This window comes from Amia ocellicauda, chromosome 8 (genome assembly GCF_036373705.1).
Source record: "Amia ocellicauda isolate fAmiCal2 chromosome 8, fAmiCal2.hap1, whole genome shotgun sequence".
Taxonomy (NCBI): domain Eukaryota; kingdom Metazoa; phylum Chordata; class Actinopteri; order Amiiformes; family Amiidae; genus Amia; species Amia ocellicauda.
The window spans coordinates 45,041,698-45,065,393 of NC_089857.1; the positions used below are offsets into that span (position 1 = coordinate 45,041,698).

At 45.3% G+C, this 23,696-nt stretch overlaps 1 protein-coding gene across 2 annotated transcripts; it reads right to left on the bottom strand.

Annotated features, from left to right (window-relative positions):
• Nucleotides 1-1,481: 1,481 nt before the first annotated feature.
• On the bottom strand, nt 1,482-23,076 carry st8sia5 (ST8 alpha-N-acetyl-neuraminide alpha-2,8-sialyltransferase 5). Of its 2 annotated transcripts, XM_066711638.1 has the most exons (8): nt 22,545-23,076; nt 17,155-17,262; nt 12,643-12,735; nt 11,443-11,529; nt 10,703-10,847; nt 10,374-10,486; nt 9,698-9,790; nt 1,482-5,408 (listed from the first exon to the last, which is right to left on the bottom strand). In XM_066711638.1, the coding sequence occupies exons 1-8, from the start codon at nt 22,670-22,672 to the stop codon at nt 4,946-4,948; spliced, it is 1,230 nt and encodes a 409-aa protein (XP_066567735.1). In that variant the 5' UTR covers nt 22,673-23,076; the 3' UTR covers nt 1,482-4,945. The 2 variants fall into 2 exon arrangements, with proteins under 2 accessions (XP_066567735.1, XP_066567737.1); XM_066711640.1 differs by lacking the exon at nt 17,155-17,262.
• Nucleotides 23,077-23,696: the final 620 nt, after the last annotated feature.

A 23,696-nucleotide genomic window follows, 5' to 3' on the forward strand; every position in this document is an offset into this window, starting at 1 on the left:
TCTCCCTCTCTATTCCTGCCATCCTGCCACAGAACTGTTCATGTGCAACTTTTAACGCAATATCACTATGACGTTACGTCATCTTGGAGCTGAACCCGTGACAGGCGCGTATAAAACCCCGGCTCTGAGCGAGGCTGGAGGAGCACCTACCTGTGGCGGGCCGGATGGGGGCTGCGGCGGCCGGGGGGCCCTGGGGATGCAGGACCGCGCTCATGAAGTGTGAGGATCCGGGGCGCTGGTTCCCGGACAGCATGCTGGTGGCTCTGAGACCTGCAGACACGGGACACTGTGACGCTGCGATGATGCCCTGTGACCCGGGACAGGACCCCGCTACTGAGACACTGCGATGATGCCCTGTGACCCGGGACAGGACCCCGCTACTGAGACACTGCGATGATGCCCTGTGACCCGGGACAGGACCCCGCTACTGAGACACTGCGATGAGACCGCACGGCAACACACTCCCTGCGTGTGAGTTACAATGTTGCACGGGTTGAACTACATACTGTAAAATGCAGTGCTGGTGATGTATATAAACGTCGCGTTTTATTTCAGAAATGCACGAACTGAGCCGATGCTGTGAGACTCACAGGCACCCAAATGTGCGACTGAGTTTCTCATGTCCGTCTCACACGTGTTGCGCTGCTGTCCGAGCCCCGCTCTTCCCAAACAGACACCCGGATCCGACCAAAGCCACTCACCTCGCAGATCCGCAGTGCTCGTCGCAGCTGTGAGCAGGCAGGGGCTGCAGGCGCTGTCCCGCAGGTCTGTCCCGCACTCTGTCCCGCAGGTCTGTCCCGCACTCTGTCCCGCAGGTCTGTCCCGCACTCTGTCCCGCAGGTCTGTCCTGTTGTCTGGACGCGCTGAGTTACTATGTGAACAGGGCGCGGTCTGTTGCAAAGGACATCCCGGCCGCGCCTCCGCTCAGGCAGGAGTAGCAACCGGCAACACAGGATCACGCATGCGGTTTGTGCTCCGGGATTTAGTCATTTGATCATTTTGCTGATCTTCACTGTTCAGCAATTCAATTTAAATAAACGTTGGCATAATCGCAGCATAACTCGAGTGGTCGTGGTCCTAGCAGCAAAAATGAAATAACTGAACCCTGAGTGCAAATACGTTTGTTTAACCATATAAGCGAGTTTACTGCAGGGGCAGAGATAAGGCTGCCACACGTTTCATTACAACAGTAAAGTGTACTGCAGTGCAAGCTCTTTGCTCAGATATTGGATCTCCTTGGAGATGGGGACCAGAAAAACAGGTTCCCAGCACAATGAATACCCCCTGCAGTGCACGGAGACCTGCTGTGAGTCACAGTATAACGGGTTAGGGATATAGGGTGATAAACTAGGTGAGGGGTAGTGATCAAGTTCATGAGGTGTTCATATGTCATTCCTGTGGGATTCAGACATTCATTAATTCAGCATTGGTGTCCATTATTGTAAAGTGACACTGTATATAAGACACAAGACACAGGGAAGTCAAAACTTCAAACTATTTTATTTACAGATCCTTTTTCCCAGAGTGACTTAATTTCAAAATGGACCACTATGTTGTACTTCACGGGCCATGGCTCACTGCGGCACTTTTTCCATAGAGTGAACACAGTCCACCTGTACACACACACCTTGTGTAGAGAGTCCTCTGACACGACCATGGCTTCATGTCTCAAGCCCTGCCTGACTATGTGGCTCTCTGACTACAGTAACACAAGCGTGAGTTTACACTCTGTGTTCAGCTTACAATGTCCCTACATCATCTAAAATCAATCAATCACAAAAACACATTAAGACACGTAAATGGCACAGATTCACCTATAAAACAGAGCTGTGTGTGTTGTCAGAAGACAACAATAGTGTACACTTGTCCTCCAGTGCTTTGTGTGACGAGGACGTCAGTAAATGATGGGGGAGGAAGCTTTCCTGAGTCAAACAGAGCCTGGACTTCCTTTGCTCCGGTGATGCTCACTCCGAGTCCTGGAGATTCCAGTATAATACAGCATAGTACGGCACACAGTCTTCACTCCATCCCTACTCCACGATGACTCAATAGACGCAGTTATTAAATGATTCAATGAGTCTCAATTATAGCTTTGTGTGCATTTGAAGATGCCCATCAGCCGAGCTCGTTTCCTCAGGACCAGCAGTGTTGTAGAGTGCGCTTCATTGTCCGAGTGTCTGTGCCCGTCAAGTTAAAAACAAACCCTTTTCAGATATTTAGAAACACTTAATGTAAAACACTATTGCATTCTACTATTTACAGTGTATTAATCGCTGAAACTGAATTGTGATAATACACATTAAAAATGAACTATAATATTAATTTATTATTATTACAAAACAAAAGTTTTTTTTAGCAAATGTTGCATCTTTCTTCATCTTCAGATGACATTTGTTACTGTATACTTTCTTGTATTCAGCATAAATCAAAATACAGCTTGTCTCAGGTAGAAAACAATATGGTCTGGCAGAGCGCATACAGCCGTAGGTGTTTTAGAGGTCAGTGCAGGGCCAGCAGAGTGTATTAAATATATAAATAAAGATAAAAGATTAAATAATATTGTTCAAAGCACGCTTACTTCAAGGAAGACACACAGGGTTATAAAGTGAAACAGTAATGAATATACGCATTTCACAAATTGAATTTTCATCATAAAAGCATGGTTTGAATGCATTAAAAAGAAAGAAAGGAACCGTCCCAGTGCTGCAGATAATTAAAATGACAGACTTTGGCGATTCAGCGGTTTCTCTGCTTCAGTCCTGTACAGCAGTAATGTGCACTGATAAATCAATAAGGTGAGCAAACACTTCAGCGCAGGTGAGGAAAACGTTCTTGCTTCCACTACACTCCCCTCTAAGCCATTGGTCTCCAGAGAAACACACCCTTTGTTTTGTTATTGCCAGGACTCCCTGTCATTAATGGATTGTCCAGCTCGTGTGGACCTACTTCACTGGCCTGTCCGGGGAGGGTAAAGAGCTGCTGTAGGGTTCGGGCACGGCTCACACCGAGCTGGACCCTGATCTATAGGACATACAAGCCTGGGAAACATCACTGCTGCTTTCCAAACACAATCAGATGTGTAGACTCTGGAATGTCAAGCCCTGCTTGGTTTTCACTGTAGGAAGACCTGCCAGGGGAAATGCTTAGAGCAACACCATGCTTGGCTAAATGGTTCCTGTGACACTTTGCTGCTTTGAGACCCCGACCAGAGAGGAATGTGGCAGAAGCAATTCTCAAATCAAGCAACAAAGATGTCTATTCACTCAAGCACAGATCTTCTGGCCTTCCAGAAAAGCTGATAAAGCATCATATATGAATAAATTAAAATAATATAAATTAAAAAATATATAAAACAATGTTGTTCTGAAATTAACAATGTTACACAGAGGTTAGAGCGATGCAGCACTGTGCTTCATTACTGCAAAAGCTTTTCTAGTGACTCACATTGCTGGGTAGTCAAGTGCTTTGAACAATGCTCTGTCCACACCGTTGTCGCTGTACACACGGTAAGGATTCATTCCACCGGCGCTGTGAGTGTTTATTTCTAAAACCATCACAAACTGTACACATATATAAAAGCAGCTACTGCTGCGATGGCCTGCGTGTGGCAAAAGAAGTCAACCTCACAGGTGTGTCTTATTTATAAAACAGTCTTTTTACAGGTGCTGAGCAGACCGGTGTCAATCCAAGAGCAGCCCATTGTATCTCAATGTGTCCCTTGTGGTTGTCATTGTGTAAAGAAACACAACTTGATGTTGTTGCTTGTCCTTGTCAGAGGGGATGTAAGAGTGGAAATCACAACCAGCCAGACTGTCAGGCCCCCAGCAAAGCACCGTGACTGCCAGGAGGAATACCAGGGGGGGAGATTTCACATCTCTGCCACTGACTACGGGTCAGTGAGATGCAACTGTTCACAAACACAATTATTAGTATTAACGTTAATACTTTTGTTAAAGATGTACTGTACATATAAAACACAAGAAAACGAATCGAACACCGTGTTTATAAAAGTAAGAGGCATGTCTTAGCAGCTATTAAACACTTTAAACCAGCTTTCAGCTCGTTCAGCTGGTTCCCTGTAATAGCGGACAGCAAAGAAGAGGACCCGCTGTGCTGATGATTTCTGCCTCCGTTTCTAAAGAAACACTTCCATATCATATCATGGCAAATACAACACTAAAAACTGTTCTCTTTGTTTTTTCTCCTGGGATAATAAAGCAGAATGTGTCTGAAACAGATTTATTTGTGCAATTAAAACATTGCGCGCATGTTTATATATATTCAATGCTTTTGCTGTGATATAAAGTTTTATTGAACATCAGTCTCCTCCCTGAAACTGGTGTGATACAGAACCTTACTCTCTCAGACTAGAAATAAAATAAATATCTTTACTGGGCCCCTCAGACTGAAACATCGTCATGCAAACAGCGTAACTCCTCTGTTAGTGGGAAAGCCCCTGACATCAGCGTGTTTCTCCAGCTGTCATTTTCACAGTTTAATGTCTGACTTGCATGCAGTAGAATGTAATGAGGAACCCAGTTAGTATTACCATTGGTTTGCTATCCAAATAACTGTGTAAAGAACAGTGGTATGATATCACAGGTCCTTCAGAAACATCATGGATACGATGTAACTTTCTTCTCAAAAGACTGTTGATGAACCGGTCACAAATTGAGTGGTAATGCCCAAATCACATCTAACTTCCAAAATATATGTTCATATTACAAGTAAATAAACCAAAATGAATTAACAAACACAGTTGGTGTGTGTCTGTGAGTGTGTGTGTGTTTTAGTGTGTGTTTTAAATAAATTGTGCTGAGCACTAATCTCCAAGATGGGTCAGAAAAACTCCTTGAGCATCAAAGGAAAAAAAAAGGCTTCAGATCTGAATTGTATAAACAAAACAAAAAAACAACCACAGCAGCCCCCCGGACAGACCAGGGCATCACCTGCAGGGGCTGGTGTGGACCTGCAGGACGCCGCGGCTGTGCAGGTGCAGGAAGTTGAATATCTCGTTGGGCATGGCATGGAAGCCCGGGCGGGGCTTGACGTTGTCGTAGTAGTGGTGGGTGACGAAGACGCCGGAGGGGTTCATGGGGAAGGCCCAGAAGCCATACAGGTGCACCTCCTGGCACAGCTCCATGGCCGCGGTCACCAGCATGAGCCCGGTGCTCAGCCGCTTGGCACGCACGCCCTGCATCATCCAGAAGCGCTGCACGTTGATCAGGTACTGTGGGTGGAAGTAGAAGACCAAGCGCTGCGAGTCGAAGTCGTCCAGCACGTACTTGACTCGGAAGGAGACGTCCGTGTTGCGTGTGTTGTAGAAGGCGGGCAGCACCACCGAGGCATTCTCGTAGCCCTGCAGCACATCGAAGAATGGCCGGCGCCACTTCTCCAGCTTCTGGAACCTGACGCACAGGGCACAGATGGTCAAAGATGGATTAATTTGTGCAGTGGTTAAGTGAGACTGAATAAAATCCCGCCCTCTGTATGTGAAAACATTTCTATGGGGAGAGATACTTTTCTCTAACTGCACTGTGGCCATGCCTTCATACAAGCCTGCATGTTGTCACTGACTTGCCTATTAAGAGGCATCGACCACATCAAACCAGAGGAGCTTTTCCAGATCAGCAGGGACACACGCACCCGGGGACACAAATGGAAATTGGGCTTCAAGGCATTCAAGACAGAGAACAGGAGACACTTCTTCACACAGAGAGGCGTCACAATCTGAACAAACTCCCCAGCGATGTGGCTGAAGAGACAATTTGGGAACATTCAAAAACAGACTGGATAGGATCCTTGATCACTTAGTTATTAATGGACACCAAACGAGCACGATGGGGCGAATGGGCTCCTCTCGATTGGACACTTTCTTATGCTCTTGATGAATTAATTTGTGAGTTCAACAGTTTTAATTGGAGGGATGACAATCTCTGGCAGTCTTGTCACAGATGGATGCCTATACTAGCAATGACAGATACAACAATAGCGAGCCACCTGGCTGTTTTTCTGTGCGCTCCTGTGCCAATAAGAGAAGGTAAAGCAGACAGATGTTGCACTCTCCCCATGCCACAGAAACATGTGCTGGCAGGTTCGACTAGCAGCAAATACTGTTGCCTCAATCCAGGTGAATAAAGCTATTACTCATAAACACGCACAAATAATTTTCGCAAAATAGCTTAGCACGGCATGAAAACCCCTCTATTGTGTCCCAGCTTCAGTAGGCTAGGTCAGTCTGAAATAACCACAGCATGCATCGGGGGGTTGTTGATCGGGTCTGACTATACAGCCAGTCTGTCACTCGGAGATCCAGTCAGTCTCAACCTCATCCGGACGCAACCACATGCGTAGCACATTCGCAAGAAAACCGCTTTCTTGTATCTGACAGGCATGTTCAGAAGTGTGCTTAAAAATAACCAGTTTCTCCTTCGGTCCACAAGCATTCACAAGCAACAGCCTTGTAAGAATACACGAGGGAAACAGAACCGACACACAGGTACTGATCAAGGAGAAGCACTGAACTCTACTGGCCATCTGTGAGCTGAATCTGCAGTACTTGCTCCATTTGAACTAATTTAAAAATCTCTCCATTAAGGTCTTCGGAGTGCTACATTATATTTGTAGCTCTGTGTTCAATTGTTAAGGAACATTCCTTCCCTACTTACTGATGTGGTGTCCCTGTCAGAAATTGTGAAATCAGCAGAAATGCACTGAACACCCTGCCTTCCTTTGGCCTCCTCAGTTGTACATTAGCAGAAGAACTGAATGTGCTTTAAAAGGACAATCATTGCTTTCATTTCATTCCGTCTCCAAATGACAACACGGCGAACTCATCTCTCAGCGGAGACCAGCGCCGGACAGACAGACAGACGGACAGCAGCCAGGAGGACGGCGCTCCTGCACAACACAGCCTGGCATCTTAAAAGAGACGCTGCCTTTGTCTCAAAGCTTATGAGTCCCAACCCTTCTGCATTTGTCTGATAGTCCACGAAACACTATTTTGCCGGTCATGCACAATCACAATTTTGCACAGCCCCAGAAGTGGATCCGTTGTTGAAATATGAATGAGATATTTCAGGGTGTAAGAACAACGTTCGTGGAACATCATACATCTTACTTTGGACATGTTCGGGCACCCCTTTCATCAATAATGCATTGAGAGTGTAAATTGTGTTTTTTTTAATGGCGCTGAATGGGATCTATACTGCGGGAAAGTGAATGAAAGTCGGAGGATATATTTAGTGGATAATGGATCTGCAGGCTGAGGTTTTCTAGCCTGGTAAAGGAGTGTAAAATATTCATGGCCCCAACCGAGAGGAAGCAGAGCTGCTGTTGTTTAGGGAGTAGATGCCACACACTCCTTCAGCCACTAAGAACAAATGAACCGACCTCTTCCATTTTGTTTAAACCTCAGAAAAGCCATCGCAAGTTGTACTGGATAGAGATCTTTATTCAAATCCAGGTGGTGGAAACAGTAACAAAAAGATGGAGCTTCATGCCTCTCAAACAGACACAGCCCGTTCTGTAATTATGAAGCTAAGAGGTAATTTCAAGCATGAGTAGCTGTGAGTTTACAGGAGAGACCTGGGGGGGTTGGTGGCTGTGGCACAAACACAATTCTCCTGGGAGGCTGTGTGTAAACCCCACCTGGACCAGCTGGTCTCCAGGGTGTGCTACCGGGTTCAATCTCAGGCAGAATTATCACATCTAGTCAGTGTGTCAACACTTTAGGTGGGGATGAATTTCTGCTGAAATTATATTTCCCCCAAAGTGTTATTCTCTATATATTTATCTGCTATTGTGGTCTAAAAAGTAACAACCTGTTATACATCCACTGCAGCAGCATTCCTGATCCCAGATGACGGGTTTATTTGCCTTCCATTCCTCACTTTGCATGTCTGTGCTTGTAATGTTTCTTCTCTCTCATCAGTAAAATAAGTCATTTCTGTGGAGCAGAATGTCATCTTCTCAGATGGAGGAAAGCCCGGCGCACCGATCCCTGTGCGGCTCAGCTGGGCCATGCTCTGACATGCCACTTGGTTTCCGCCGACAGATGTTACAGCGGGATGAAAAGAGAGCGAGCTGGAAGCCCTCCAACGCCCACAGAGACGCCTGCATATCTCTGTGCTACAACTATGCATTCAAATAATGACATGTTAAGTGCCTACTCAACTCTCTGGGGTGCGAAGGGAGAGAGGGGCTGGGGTGGTGATCAGAAAATCTTCAGATTCATTCTCAGATTACAGAATGCCTACTTGCTCTTTCTCCCTCTTTCTCTCTTCCCCTTCTCAATCCCTCTTTCTCTCTCTCTTTATCCACCTATATACTCATCCAGACTTATTCCAGGTCTGAAGGGAATGTCCTACTGAGAGACTGAGGACCTGAACCTTTTCACCCTGGAACAGAGGAGACTACGTGGGGACTTGATCCAAGTCTTCAAAATCATGAAAGGCATCGACCACATCAAACCAGAGGAGCTTTTCCAGATCAGCAGGGACACACGCACCCGGGGACACAAATGGAAATTGGGCTTCAAGGCATTCGAGACAGAAAACAGGAGACACTTCTTCACACAGAGAGGCGTCACAATCTGAACAAACTCCCCAGCGATGTGGCTGAAGAGACAATGTGGGAACATTCAGAAACAGACTGGATAGGATCCTTGATCACTTAGTTATTAATGGACACCAAACGAGCACGATGGGGCGAATGGCCTCTTTTCTTATGTTCATAAATATATGTAGTCGAATACAGAACTAAAAAGCTACAATGTTAAAAACGAAATCAATATTCCTTAAAAACGAATACAGTACATATATGCTGAATTAATAAAGAATCATAATAACTGTACTTTGACAACAGGATGTTTTTAGTTCATTACTAGTTCTGTAAGTCTTTCCAATCTGCCCCAACTATAGCCCATGTCTGATGTCTCTCTCGGAGGTCTCTCACATCGGCAGCCAGCTGTGAGGGATGCTTTACACATCCTCCTCACGGCACTGTCTGCTCCCTCCTCTTACATCTGCACTCGAGTCCAGGGAGTCAGAACAGGGAGTCACCGTTATCTCTGCCATTGTAAAAAGATGGATAAAGGGGACGGGGCGTGTTGGTGTGCGTATCCAGCATGCGTGTGAACACTACAGACAGATGTATGTATGTGTGCTGCGGTGCCTCTCAGTTTCAGGTCCTATGAGCCACAGTCTCTCTCTCCATGGAGCCCAGATCTGTAAAGCCGTCAGCCGGTTTCCATAGTAACTCCAAATTATTCCACTCCAGGTTGAAAGAAAGAAAATATGAGATGAAAAGGGATACAAATATAGCTTTCCAAAGCAGCCATCCAGCTTAATTGACTCGGGGGGGAGCAACACAAACAGTAAACACAGAAAATGCACAATCCACTGGGCAGTGTGACGAGGGTGATGGCTTATATATATAATTATATAGATATAGATAGATGAATATGCATGACTAAATTAAGTGATTTGTGGTTCAGGGAGGAACTGTAGTTTGATTTAATCCTTCAAGTAAACGACATTCAGTAGATGTTTTTTTCGGCCTTTGGGGAAAATAATATGAAGTGAAAAGTGGAGATGGATTTTAAGTTCATGTCTCCCTCCCGAGGAACGCGTTGCAATTGTGTCACTAGTGGCTTCCAGATTTAAACACTCAGTGGGTAGTAAGCCCAGGTCAGTACCTCTCCGTGATGATGCTGGGGTTGATCGTCACGATGTCTGTTTTGTACCCAACATCTGCTGCATACTTCTCAGAGATGGGGGGGATGTTGCACCTTGGAAATGTAAAAGAGATGTTTGAATATATAGCTCGGGCGCCAGGCCGGTAACCCCAAGCAAATAACCAAACCAGTGGCACCAAGCAGCCCAGCCCTCCTGAACACAGCTGTTGGGTAGAGCTAAGGGGACTGTGAACCTTAGGGGAGTGCAGGAGTGTGTCGCTCCTGGGTGTCGGTTAGAACACAAATTGAGAAGGGCGATTGAGCACAGTACAGGTCCAGTACAGGCACATGGGCGAAGGCACTTGGCACATTCAGTAATCCACAACAGGCATAGAAAAAGTCTTCCTTTCTACATAAAGACATATATATTATTTAAGGAATGCTCAACCCATTGAATGTTAGAGGCCCCTAATAAATCTCACGATTAGAGGTAAACTCTTGTACCCTGAATGGAAACAGTCTAACATATTATATATATTATGATGTCAAACCTTTGACTTCTTCTGGCTCATGAATGAGAAGGATCAGTTAAAAACACTCTCACAGACACACACACAGACACGCAGACGCAGACGCTGACACACACACACGCTCACACACACACACAGCATGGCGCCGGAGGTCATGAACTCGTTACCTGAAGACGAAGTCTGCCGAGTCAATCTCTTTCCCACACTTGCTGTTCTTTATGATCCCGCCGTTCCCGATCACCGCACACCTCTTGAACTGGGATCTCGTGTACGGCATGTCCTTGGACACAAACGAACACAACAAACAGTATTACAGTTAATGCTCAAGCTCTCCAGATGGAGTTGTCAGTGCGATGTTTCTTCTCTTCGCAGTCACAGAGACAATACAAGCACAGCCTATTGGCCAGAAATCATCCCGTGCTTGGACAGTGTCCCCTGGGCCACACGAGGGCCACACACCCTCTGAAGCTGAAGTTTTCTGCATTGCATTGCTTACATCGGGGAACATTTTGAAGATCTCCGGGCTGATGTGCAGGATGCCGCTGGTGTCCACCTCGTAGCGCAGCTTGGTCCCAGAGGGCGTGTTCCTCTTGGTCGTGAACAGGAAGGAAGGAGCGTTGCAGCACCGGGACAGTGACATCCTGAGGACGGAGACAAGAGGAAGGGCAAAGACACCCCGTCACAATATAGCACTGGGAATACAGCACCCATCACTGCGGGGGACTGTGACCAGACACAGCGTCCAATCCGTGGATCCGGCAGGTCGACAGCAGCCTGCGGCCACAATTAGCATCGCTGTGCCCTCTCTCGGTGAACAGATCTCCCGCCCTGCTTCCACTGAGCCAGCTGAGGACATCAATGAACTGAATTAACTCTCAACTGACGTTTGCTAATTGTGTCTCCCTGTAGCAGTCCTGCTCTTGATCTCACGGGCCCTGCAGGATCTGATCACAGCCGTGAGTCGGGAGGCGAGAAACAGAGACGTGCTTCTCTCGCTGCACCAGAAGTACAGAGTCCACTCGCCCTCCATCCCAGCGACAGCGGCTCTAATCAGCACCAGGGCGGGCCTATATGCACTACACCCTGGTACAGTATTGCACCGCACACAGCTACGTCTCCTGCTGTCCGTCAGCTGTCCCGGTATGCCCAGCACTCGTCCACCTGCAGTATTGTCTCTCTGGGAAGTGATTCATGCATCAGGGGAAACGAGCGGAGCTGCTGTGTGGAGATACTCACTTAAAAGCACTGGCCTCGGCCTTGTTCAGCTCCCACTTGCAGACCTGCAGATTGCGCCAGCGGTCGAACAGGTCTGACGTCTTCACCCTGAAGGAGCAGAGATTAACATTAATCACCTGGAGTTTGCAAACCTAAAATAAGGGCAAAAAAACACAACAAGAGCAAGAACAACAGTAACTGAAGGGTGGAGATGGAGCTGGAGCCGAGGAGAGAGCTGTAATGCGTTTACTGCACCGGGTGGCTTTTTAGAAATGTATATATTCATTTATAAGTGTGTTTGTTTGTTTGTATATTTATTTATGTAAATCATTTCACAGGACAAATTCATTCAATTAAATGAAATGCATTGTTGTATAGAGCATACGTGACTCGGGACGTGGCGTCTCTGCAGAGCTTTAACATTCACAGTCTGTCCTGCATTTAGAAAAGGTGGATTTCTCTCCAATACTGCTACGATCTTACCAAGATCTGATGTGTACAGAGGCAATGATGGCCACTGTATTGGCTTTTCCTCTTGCACTGATAAGAGCTCAGGCAAGGCTGGCCATTGTAAATCCATCAGCTCTAAATAGATCTCCTTGAACTGACATCTCCCTCAATTCATCTGGTAATGTGCCTCTCTGGGGCGAGATGATGGCTGTAGCGCAGGCGCTGCGGCGCTGCCATCTGTGTGATGCATTTGCCTCTCGGTAAGGCGTGCCAGAAAGCACCCAGAGAGGCAGCAATGTAGCGTAATGGCAGGTATGTTCATGATAGTATGTAAGTTACTATAAGTATATGTAAAGGACATAGTCCCAAACAGTCCCAAGAGCAATTAAGCTGTTTTTAAATCATTTACTGCTTCATTCATTCATTTTAAATCAAATATGGCTGGTTCGTAGCTTGTTAGAGAGCAGAGACACGGAGCTTTCATTTGTCACATCACATGGCTGTCGATCTCATTCACGTCTCCCTTTCTCTGTGTCACAATCATGTGTATCACTTTTATATCACTATTATAAAATAAAGACATTCATTTTGTATAGTTGCAGTTAGATGTCAACAAAGCAGAGGTAAAGAATTCACGTCATTGTGTTAACAGGCTCCCACAGGACACTACACAACACTTTATTGTGTTTTATTTACCACAGTACACCACTCTACACTTTACGGTGATTTTACCATGGTAAACCTTTCAAGCAATACTAAAACCACACTCACATAGAGAGCACTTTGACATCCCTGATCTCCTGCCTCAGCTCCTGGCAGGTGGTGGAGCTGAAGTTGTAGGGACCTTCGTAGAGCTCGAAGTATCTGCAGGGACACAAACACACACACAAACAACATGCTATCCATGAAACAGACCCCGTTCATCACAACATCTTTTCGTGCATAGAGACAGCCTGACAATTCTTGTGAGGTGGACAGGTGACAATGGTTGATACTGTGACTGTGAGACCCTGAATGTTTCCTCAGCTAATCATATTTTTAGATCCTAGATCCTAAAGCATTCGACCGCAAGGTTACACAATGTCAGTAACTGTATTGCACTCCTTTATCTTCTGTATTTAAACCACAGCTCAAGATTCTCTTCAATTCAACTGAACAAGTTTATAGTTAAAACTATGTCTACCCAAACCCAGTGTAAATGAAAGAAAAGTCTTTACAATTGCCCACAGAAACAGCCAGACTTTAATTTGGTTCAAATGTTTTCAGTTCTGTTGAAATCAAATTAAGAGAAAAGGCAAATAATAATAATTAATCTACAAATCGTCTTGGGAAGATTATTTTATGAAATAACTGCAACTGAATAGATGTACCTTTCTGTGCAGGCCAAACAATTGCCCTTGGGGCAGTGGGCCATGTTCGCTAGGGGAACACAGATAAACGGCCTCAATCTTACACACAAAACATCTACTTTAACGCACAAAGGCTGCCCTGAACTCACGTCACGGCGTATAAATAATGGAAATGCAAAGTGACAGTGTATGCAGGCAGAAGAAATCATTCATCTGAACGAGAAGACTCATTCTACTTAATGACCATACTGTACGGTTTTGCATTTGTACATCTTTACATTTCTGCAGCAAAAGCTGAAGGCAGTGTTGACACGCTTGGGTGCGTGTGCTGCGTTCTGCCAGGCGCAGACAGAGGACGTGTCATTTACACCCAGTGGCTGCTGCTCCTGCTTCTCTCTCCACTCACTCGCCCTTTCTTTCATGAGCTCTGTGGGCTGACTATAGTTTCAATCAGTTATAACACTGATTGTTTGACACACAAACAAGCATGCACTTGCACATGCATGCACACACAAACATGCACACATCGCACCCTGACATCTCACTTTTCATTTTGATTCATGGACCACCTTCTATCATTTGTTTGGTTCTAAACGATAGGAATTTTCTTCCATTTGTATTTTGGCTCCAAACGATGGACTAATACTCATTCCGAGGTTGTCATGTTTTGTTCCTTGTCTTTTCTAGTCAACTAACAACATATTTAAATGGCACCAATGCGCAGGTATTAATATGATTTACTATACCCTCATATAAAATCAAATCAATAACACATTTCTAAAGCAGAGCACACAAATGCTAAAATGGAAGGACAGACATCCAAGGTGCAGGACTACAGGTGCAGCCTATTGGACTGGTTCCGTGGCAGTCAGGTTAAAATTGAAGTGTAAGAATAATTATTCATCTAATCTCGGGAATGTGTTTATATCATCACAACATCTATTCAGCTGTGTTTTTAAATACATCTGATTTCATGGCCTGGGGTCAACGTGTAAATGAATAAAATAGATGCATACATACATGAACATGGTGACACAAAAAAGCACGTTCACTAATAGAAACATTGCAAGCAAATAAAGCAACAAATAAACACTGTGTTCTTTCCTCAGAGGAGTGTGGAAACAACCCTCACCAGGGTGTAAAAGCAGAAGTTAAGAGAAGGGACATACAGGTTTCACGTGAGCATTTTTAACAGGTTTGAATTGGATAATGCATCGAGGCACTCTGACCACTGAGGGCACCTGTGCAGCCGGGCGGTCTGTCAAATGCTCTGGCAGGAACCCAGGGTTGACACACTGGGGGGAAAGACTGCGTCTCTGAGCTCAACTAACACATTCCAGGGATTACACACTATTCCCACTGCAGCCTGTCCGAACAGCAGGCTCAGTCTTTCCATTGAAAAACACTTTCTGTGCACAGAGTTCGATTGTATTAAACCAAGAATGAAAACATGAATTCTCTGACTGTGGGATGGAGGTGGCTGAGTGTTGGCGAATCCGTGTCTAATGGGGAGCTTTACTCGTGTCGGACACACAAAGTAAAATAAACAGAGCGTGCACACATGTCCAGAAAACAATTCTCCATGCTTATAATTAATTGCCTAATATCAATCAATCCATTTTAATTTGTATAGCACCCCTCGAAGGGTAGCCACAGAGTGCTTTACAGAGCGATAAACATGCACATAAATAAAAAGACTACAATAGCTTTGTTTGTCTGTACTGTCTCTGAAACAGAAAATATAAAATACTATACCAATACTATACTACTTCTACTGATGATGAAGATGATGAAGTAGAAGACTAATTTATACAAATGACTGATATGTGCTTAAATATTTTCTTCTTTTTTCAGTTTAGTATATTCATAGGGAAAGATGATGTTTTATTATGATTATCAAACAAGTAAGTAGGCAATTAGGTTTTGAATGTAGATAGGTCGATAGATAGACAGATAGATAGATAGATAGACAGAAACATACTATGGCACTCTAGGATATGCAATGACCCCCCACCCTGAATGGTCTTAAATAATAACGCTGCAGTAAAAGGTGAACAAAACAGGAATCATGCAAGTAGAGCCACACTGGAGCAGAGGAGAGCACCGGCGCTACAGTCCTCTCTGACATCAGGCACTTCCTGAGCCGCCTGCCGGTTCTTCAGCAGGTGAGCCTTGCTGGTCCAACATGAACCCTAGCTGCAGGTTCAGTGCCAGACCTGGGCAGCGACTCTCAGAGCCCAGTCCCACTGTCAGACACCTGCTCCGCCTCCTGCTCTGCTCAAATAATGCTCCCCTGCAGCCATCGAGTGCTGCCCCACACAGTGCGCCCCTCTGTGTGCAGCCATGTGTGGCAGATCGACCATTAAAGAGAAATGTACAGAAACAGATTGGAAGCTCTTTTTTCGTGACATGAAGCAACACCAGCCAAGCGTAATATAACGACTGCAGTGCGTGGATACATTCCAACACTCGGATGAAATGAAATAAATAGTTGCAAACATGAACAATGTACACAAAACAACCTACAATCCTGCACAAAGCGTCAGGGCAACTGCCTGGGGGAGAATTATCCATGTGCTTTTATATCATAGCATGCAAACTGTAGTCTTCTCTATGGCCAGACATGTCCTCCCGTCACACAGACGATCTGCTGGAGGTCGTTATTCACGTGCGGCTCTCGTGTCGTGCAAACTGCCGTGAGGTTTGGCATTTTAAGATGCCGTATTTGGAAACTCATCTGGAATCCGACACAGCCTAACAGAGCATTTTGAAGAATCTGCACAGTGGCCCCCATCTCCTCGGTGGTCTCCCCAGCATGCTCTAGGACAGAGCGTTTCTTCTGCCCCCCCGCACAGAGAGCAGAGCTGTAGGATCCCCACACTCTCTCTCTCACTCTCTCTCTCTCTCTCTCTCTCTCTCTCTTTCACAAAAGCCCCAACTCTCCAAAAGCATTACATCTAATCCTTAAACATCCAAAATACAGATGCTTACATGCAAAGAAAAAGGAAACAAAAAGAAATAAACAAACACAACTTTCTCTGATTCCAGGTGGCTGTTAAGAGCAGAATCATCAGTTGTAGCTTTCTATTAAAAACATGTCCTTGCACATTAATACAGCCGCACTCAGACGTGACTGCAGTTCAGTTACTGTGCCGGACAGTCTTATATTGGCCACTGAGACAGACAACATGATCTTCACATGCAGACACGTGGAGTAACACGACAGGTAGGTGAATGGATGTGAAAATTACCAGGAACAAAAATAAAGAAACAAATGACAAAAGAACAATGTCAACTCTGTAGGCTCTGTTTCCAATGCCTGGAGTGTTCCTGTCTGTGCAGATACAGAGCTGGACACAAGCAAGGACTGAGTGCTAATGTGAGTCTAAGAACAATACATGTCTCTGTGTTTGTCCGGCCGACACACGTTTCTCCGAATCCAGATCCGTGGGCAGCTCAGTATGGGTGCGAGACCTTTGCTTAAGGGAATGACAGCAGCGTCTCACCCAGCACTCGAGTCCACACCCCTCTGGTTAGAAACCCCACGTACTACAACAACACTGCGTGCACAAAGAGGCGTCAGTTTGCAATGACACCGGTATTCTGTCCGTGGGCTCTGTGTTCTTGTGGCTTCAGACGGGAGAACATGCAACAATAAAAAATAAATCAATTTAATCTGCGATGACTGTTTAGCCTTTGCTGCCGTAGTTTCCTTTTCTTCTCCAAAGCCATAAAACACGTGATTCTAAGAAACCAAACCAAACAAAAGACCTGTGTTTTCCTAACCCAGTGAAACAGGCGAGGTGCTGGGAGACACGCACGGACACATGCAAGGTGTGGGAGATGGGTTGGACACACAAACAATTCCACCTGCTCTTCTCTCGGTCTCTCTCTCTCCGCTCAGACTGTGGAGTCATTCAGAGTGAAAATGTACCTTTTGTGCCCTTTCCTGGCTGGCTTCTGTGCTCCGTCATCTGTGAAATTAATGATTCCGGTCCAATTTGTCGGTTCGTCTCCATTGTGCCGGCTAAAGTGCTGCCCACTAATAAGAAAATGAGTCAGTTGGTATTTCATTTATTGACTTGAATATGTTTCCACACATACAGTGCATGGTTTAAAAACATACGAGAGAGAAATACACCTTTATTGATTGATTTGGAGTCATTAGGATACAAGTAAGCATTCGTGTGAAACATTTGAAATATGGTGACAACTGTTCATATGTGTTTTTAAAATATCTGTAGGCTTCTAAAACATAAAGCCACACACTGCAGGGTCTTTTAATTCACAGAAAAATCATGTTGAAATTATAATGAACACAGAAGATCACACACATCAGATATCTGTTTGTTTGTTTGTTTGTTTGTTTGTTTGGAGATTAATGCAGGCACTGTGACACCGTTTAGAGATGATGACAGGTATGAATGAAGACAGAAGAACAGGTTGTCTTGAAAGAGAGTGAGAGAGCAGAGGTCAGAGGGAGTGAATTAGATTGTACATGACAGGATGTAGAATAGAGATTTACAACAAACTATTTACTCTGCAGGGCTTTGCAATAATCTGGATTTTTTTTACATGAGATTGAGGGTTTTAACCTTAATCTAGTGATCCACTGGAATCTCTTCTCGCCAGACCCCCTGTTGGCACCACATACACGTCTTTCAAATCCATTCCTTGAGAACCAGAGTGTCTCCTGGTTCTTATTCCACCTCAAGCTCTTAAAGACTTATTAATTGAATTTATTACTCACTTAACTGAACCGGCTGAACCCTCTCCCAGGTGAACTGACTTACAGAGGGCTGTGGCACACGTGGGGGACGGCACGGCAAACGCCGGCACACAATCCTACACCTGAGATCTGTGTTTATCTTCCGGAACACGTCTCCCACAAAACCGTTTGCCTTGACAGTCTTGTGCCCGGCTTGTCTCCTGAGGCCAGTTATTTCTATAACAGATTCATCTCAAAATCCTCCTGCCTTCGTGACATCAGAGAGCTGCCCGGTGACACCAGGCACAGAGAGCGAGTCTGCGCAGCTCTGCCAGTACAGTAGTTATCTCAGAGTCATAACCGCCATAACATTTTGTCTCTTTTATACTCTGACATACTGTATATATTTAAATGAGCAACATCCCAAAGTGTGGCAGTTCACTATCTGGACCCACAGATGGGGGCTGGGGCTTCATATTTGATGAACTGATGTAATTCTGCTCTGTCTAAAGGTCATATGTCATCAAGTGTTTTATTTCTACTGAACTGATATTGTTTTTTGTGAAGCCAAAATGGAGAATTGTTAATCAGAGGACTGTTGTGTGAAAAGTGCTGTAATACTAAGAAAAGAAAACCAAGGTAAAGTACCCTGGAAGGCTTTCAGCTCAATCACAAGCTTATTATCACAGCCTTGTCACTGAGAGCAAGGCTGGTGCCGAAAATAATGCAGTGCCAATCTGCAGTGTGGTGCATTAGCGTGTGAAAGCATACAGTTCCACATTATCCATCATTACCGCGGTAAAATAATCAGCCGACCCTTCACACACAAGAGCACAGTCGAGTCGCGGCAGGGAAATAACCCTGGAGAGCTTATGGCACAGAACTAGGAAGCTTCATGTTTTAGAAACACAGACACACACGTTGTATGTTGTTGTACTTCTGGTTATCAATTCATTATTGCTCTCTGTTATTGCCAGTTAATACAATAATAGTCTTTTTGGGGACGTGGGGTTAGGGTAATGAAGGCTATGTGTTAAGCAGCAGGTATTACTGTTGTATCTAATGAAGAGATATTGTTTTGGACAGAACGCAGTTCTGTTAAAGGGCACCGCAGGACATCTCTCCTGAGCCACTCTCCTAAACTGCATTAGCAGGAATCAGCTCAGTTGGGAGCGGCGCGGCTCGTCAGATCTGCTGTGCTGTTGTAAATCTCAACACTGCTCTCCTCTACGCGTTAGCTGATGTGAACAGATACAGCTGTCTGTCCCCTTTTCTTTGCGGAAACAAGACCAGATGAGCCCTTCTCTTTGACTGTGGTTTTGACTAGATGCTGCACTCTGTCGTTACACAAGCAGCACGCTTTGTTTCAAACTGCATCCGAGTGATGCCCGATCCATACCCATGTCAGCTGAACACATCATCTCTGGAGCACTGCGGAGCACGGCTAACAACCAGGGAATATCGACAACACTAGCACAGAGACAAGCAGCCCCACCGAGCTGGGAGTGTCCCGGGGGTCACACAGCGCAGCGCCGACGTCTAGCCCACAGTCCCAAACGGATCCCAAAGAGACCCCACAGACCCGCCTCTCTACCCTGCAGAACCGTCCTCCAGGCGTCTGTGACAGTCCGCCACGGGCAGAGGGGACGGAGCTAACCTGCCCCCTGCTGAGGACACTGTGCCAAGCGTCTTCTGTTTGAAATGCTGTCCCGTTCCTGCTAATAGTCTGTTTGCATTCTGCACAGATCAAGACTGCTGCTGGTAGCTGGCACTGGTAAACAGACACATACAGATATGTACATAGATTGATAGATTGATAGCATGATAGATAGATAGATAGATAGATAGATAGATAGATAGATAGATAGATAGATAGATAGATAGAGAAGACAGATAGATTGACAGATTATGGTCCTGCCACCAAAAACTTAATTTATATTTCAACACTTGTTCATCTTTTCTAAATGGCAAGATCTTAGTTAGCAATGAAAACACACTACAGCTCTGGGCTTTACAATGGCTTGTCTTGAGTGGTCTCATAGTGTTAATGCCGTGTGAGTATGTGTGTGTGTGTGCGTGTGTGTCTGTGTGTGTCTGTGTGTGTGTGTGCGTGTGTGTCTGTGTGTGTCTGTGTGTGTGTGTGCGTATGTGTCTGTGTGTGTGTGCGTGTGTGTGTGTGCGTGTGTGTGTCTGCGTGTGTGTGTGTGTGTGCGTGTGCATGTGTGTGTGTGTCTGTGTGTGTGAGAGAGTTGTGCTGGTCTGAGATGCGAGACCCTCTCTCCCTGGCTGTAGTGAAGCGAGTCAAGGTCACAGGAATCACAGCAGCTACTGACCCTCCCAAGAGAATATTACATTTTGGAAAAACACTCAGATGAATCAGCTCCTGTGGATAATAGACTGAAGAACCTGATCAGAGGTCTCATTCTCACTAAATAGTACAGTATTGACGCCACATGTTTGTAAGGTCACGAAATATTTTCTGAGCAAAAAGGTTCAAAATCTCGCAGGCCAAGATCTGGGTCAAAGTGTGTATGATATGAAATCTGTGTTGAGTCTAAATACAGTATTTCATGGTTGTCCTGCTGCAGTGAACCGATCTGAGAAGAATGTGTGATGGTTATTTTCTCAGCGTGTCTGTAGTTTGGCGGCTCACTGTGGCTCAGAATATTCCGATCTGAAAATTAGTTGGATTCAGATTTAGCTGTTTTTAAACACAGTCATACACACTGTGCACTCACTTTGAAGAGCAGAAAACAGTGCTACAGAGTCAGGGATCTATTTTATATAGTCATGTTTTCACACCTAGTGATCACACCTTTCATTCTCTCCCAGAGTATTCATTAGTTCAGCAGATTACATTGTTAGGAGTATTTGGCACCATTGTAGCAAAACTGGTCTCCAGGAACTCCTCTGGAGCTTACAGAACCGCATGGCTGACATATTGAGAAGCAGCAGCGTTCCTGTGTTCCCCTTCACCTGTGTGTAGATGTCAGTGTGTTGATCTTGTGCAGCAGCCTTTAAACTCGAGGAAAGGCAGAGGGAAGGGAAAACTTCAATTAAGTCATCTTTATAATCCTGCCGAGTGCCAGCCCTGTGCAGCACACACATCGGACACACATGCCCTCGCTCTTCAGTCCATCACTCAGCTGTTTATAGCCATGTCAGAACGGTGTCTAATGCCGTGTGCTCCACATGCACAGTGTTTTCGCTGCTCTATCAGAGGTATCAATGCCCCTTCAAGGCAGGGGGCCCATTTCCAAGTCCCAGTGAAAGGAGATTTCCAATACACCTGCGGTTCACAGCATCAGCAGCTACATTTCAACATGTCTGCAGCACCGCATTAGCCTGTAACCCAGGGGGAGTGAAAGGAAATCCCAGAATAATGTGAAAATTAAGCTGGGATAGAACAACAGCCCTCGGCTAATGGAGGGCATTAAAACACGTCTGTCTGTGTGGAGTGAGACATGACAGGGGCATGCGCTCTGTCTGCACTGGTCTATGGTGCAAGTCCTGTTCTAACTGGTTCATTACCTGTGTGCATCTGTAGTCCATCACATTCTTCCCTTCCCTGAACATTGCAGAGGTGTCTTTTAATAATACTGTTCTGTACCCTTGTTTGTAGTGCGTTGTATGTTAGCATTGGTAAAACCATGGTAAAACTAAGGCGCTTGTTCAATAAAGACTTAATAATAAACAATAACATATTTGTATACTTGCTTATTTAAAAGCACACAATACGTATGAGATCTGCTGGAGCTGAATGTTTGAAAGGTGTTTAAAATGACACCTTCAATTAAACTGAACAACCACATCCTGGGGGCTGCATTATCATTACTACACAAGTGCACTGCTGCTCCCGTTACTCCAGCACACAGACACATACACACAGACACACACACACACACAAACCCACGCATACATCCTGGCACACACACACACATACATCCACACACAATTGGAGTCCAAAACATGCATACATTCACAAGGGCAAACACACACACACACACAATTGGAGTCCAAAATATTCACATCCTCTAATTAAAACAATGATTTTCAGTGATTCCACTTGATTGAACTGAACATAGAAATCATGAATGAATACGTGTAGTTTGTATTATAAATGCATTATTAATAATAACACTGACTAACATTGTTTCAAATGAAGGGTGTGGATATTTTACAAAGATTATATATATATATATATATATATATATATATATATATATATATATATATATATATATATATATATGAGCAAACCCTATTCAATGCCACGCCAGAATAAGCCCAGAAGCAATATGGAATTAGTATATATTCTGTATCACAAAGATCTAGCTGTTTTTCTTTCAATAAAGGGAGATAGATAGAGATAGACAGATATATAGAAATATGAAGTTTACCTATTTAACAATTTTATTTGCATAAATGTGTCCATAGCTTTTCATGACGTGCGTGGGGGTGGGTGTCATTTCATGCAATACAGTAGTATTAACTGCTCAACCCCAATAGAGATTATTCCACAAGACTAAACTGGCATCGTTTCAATCAATTTATGCGACCTTACGAGCACATTTAAAGGAAAAACATTAAGAAAGAAAAAAGGCTGCAGCACTTACCTCTTTAAGTAATTCTTTCCATAAATGATCTGCTGCAACAAAGTAACGAGTCCAAAAGCGCAGATGAAAATGAAGCACAGAGAGCGGTTTCCGAGCACGTCTCTGCCCGACGGGTCCGAGTATCCCATCCTAGTGGAAATGCACAAATCTGGGAAACTGGAATGAAGCTCCTTCAATACCTGTGATCACCCCGACCCAGGCAGCCAGTCAGTGTCGGCCACAGCTGCACATGTTTACTGAGGGACTGGCTCTATTTATACAGATATAATTATAGATATGGATCTTCACAGAGCGCAGCGACCTTAATCTCGGTCGACGGGCTCTGTCCTCGGCATTATATTGATGGGTGTCGCACAGACATGGAAGTGTACAAATAGTGCTTGAGATCCTCCCGCACGCCGAGGAACGGGAATGCGGCCGCCAGGGGTGCGGGTCTATGCGCCGAGCCGAGCCGAGCCGAGCCGAGCCGAGCCGAGCCGCTGTCCGGGACTGTGCGCTGGATCCCCGCTGGAGCTCAGTGTGAGCAGCCTGTCAGAGGGGTGGCATCTCTCTCTCTCTCTCTCTCTCTCTCTCTCTCTCTCTCTCTCTCTCTCTCTCTCTCTCTCTCTCTCTCTCCTCTCTCTCCTTCTCTATCCAGTGATCCAAATGGGAGGTAATTCACTTGCAGGCGTGACTGGGATTCGCTGCGAAAGGTCCGACACCGTGATCATGTGGTTCGTCCCCGCAGCGGAGCTTGTGTCAGCCGGACCCACAACGAGCTGCCGTGCATGCAGTCGCGCCGCGCATTGGGCCGGGATGGGGGTGGCGAGCTGCAGGAGGACCACGGAGCAGACTGCTTACCCCCCCAGGGTCAGCAAGGTCACCCCAAGGACAGAGGCGTGCGGTGCCACCCCCGTGTCTTACCTGTGTGCATTATTGCTTGTGCTTTTCTTTGCAAACAAAAGGACATCGATGAGTACAATGCGTCTGTGCGTTATTGTATGTATCCATCCATCTATATAGATACACACACATTAGGACGGTGCAACCATTATTATAATTTACTTCTGCTATGGAATCTTCCCTTTAATATATTTGTATCTATACATCTGTCTGTTTCCTGTCTTTAGCTGTCCACTGTGTCCCACTGTATCTTTGTCATGCTGTGTTTGT

Bases quoted from the DNA above. Each gene is read 5' to 3' on its own strand.
- st8sia5 (XM_066711638.1), bottom strand. From the start codon at position 22,672: ATGGGATACTCGGACCCGTCGGGCAGAGACGTGCTCGGAAACCGCTCT. The intron at 11,530-12,642 runs GTGAGTGTGGTT...CTGCTCCTTCAG, and splicing joins GATGTCAAAGTGCTCTCTAT to GGTGAAGACGTCAGACCTGT. The intron at 5,409-9,697 runs GTACTGACCTGG...CCTGTGCGTCAG, and splicing joins CCCAGCATCATCACGGAGAG to GTTCCAGAAGCTGGAGAAGT.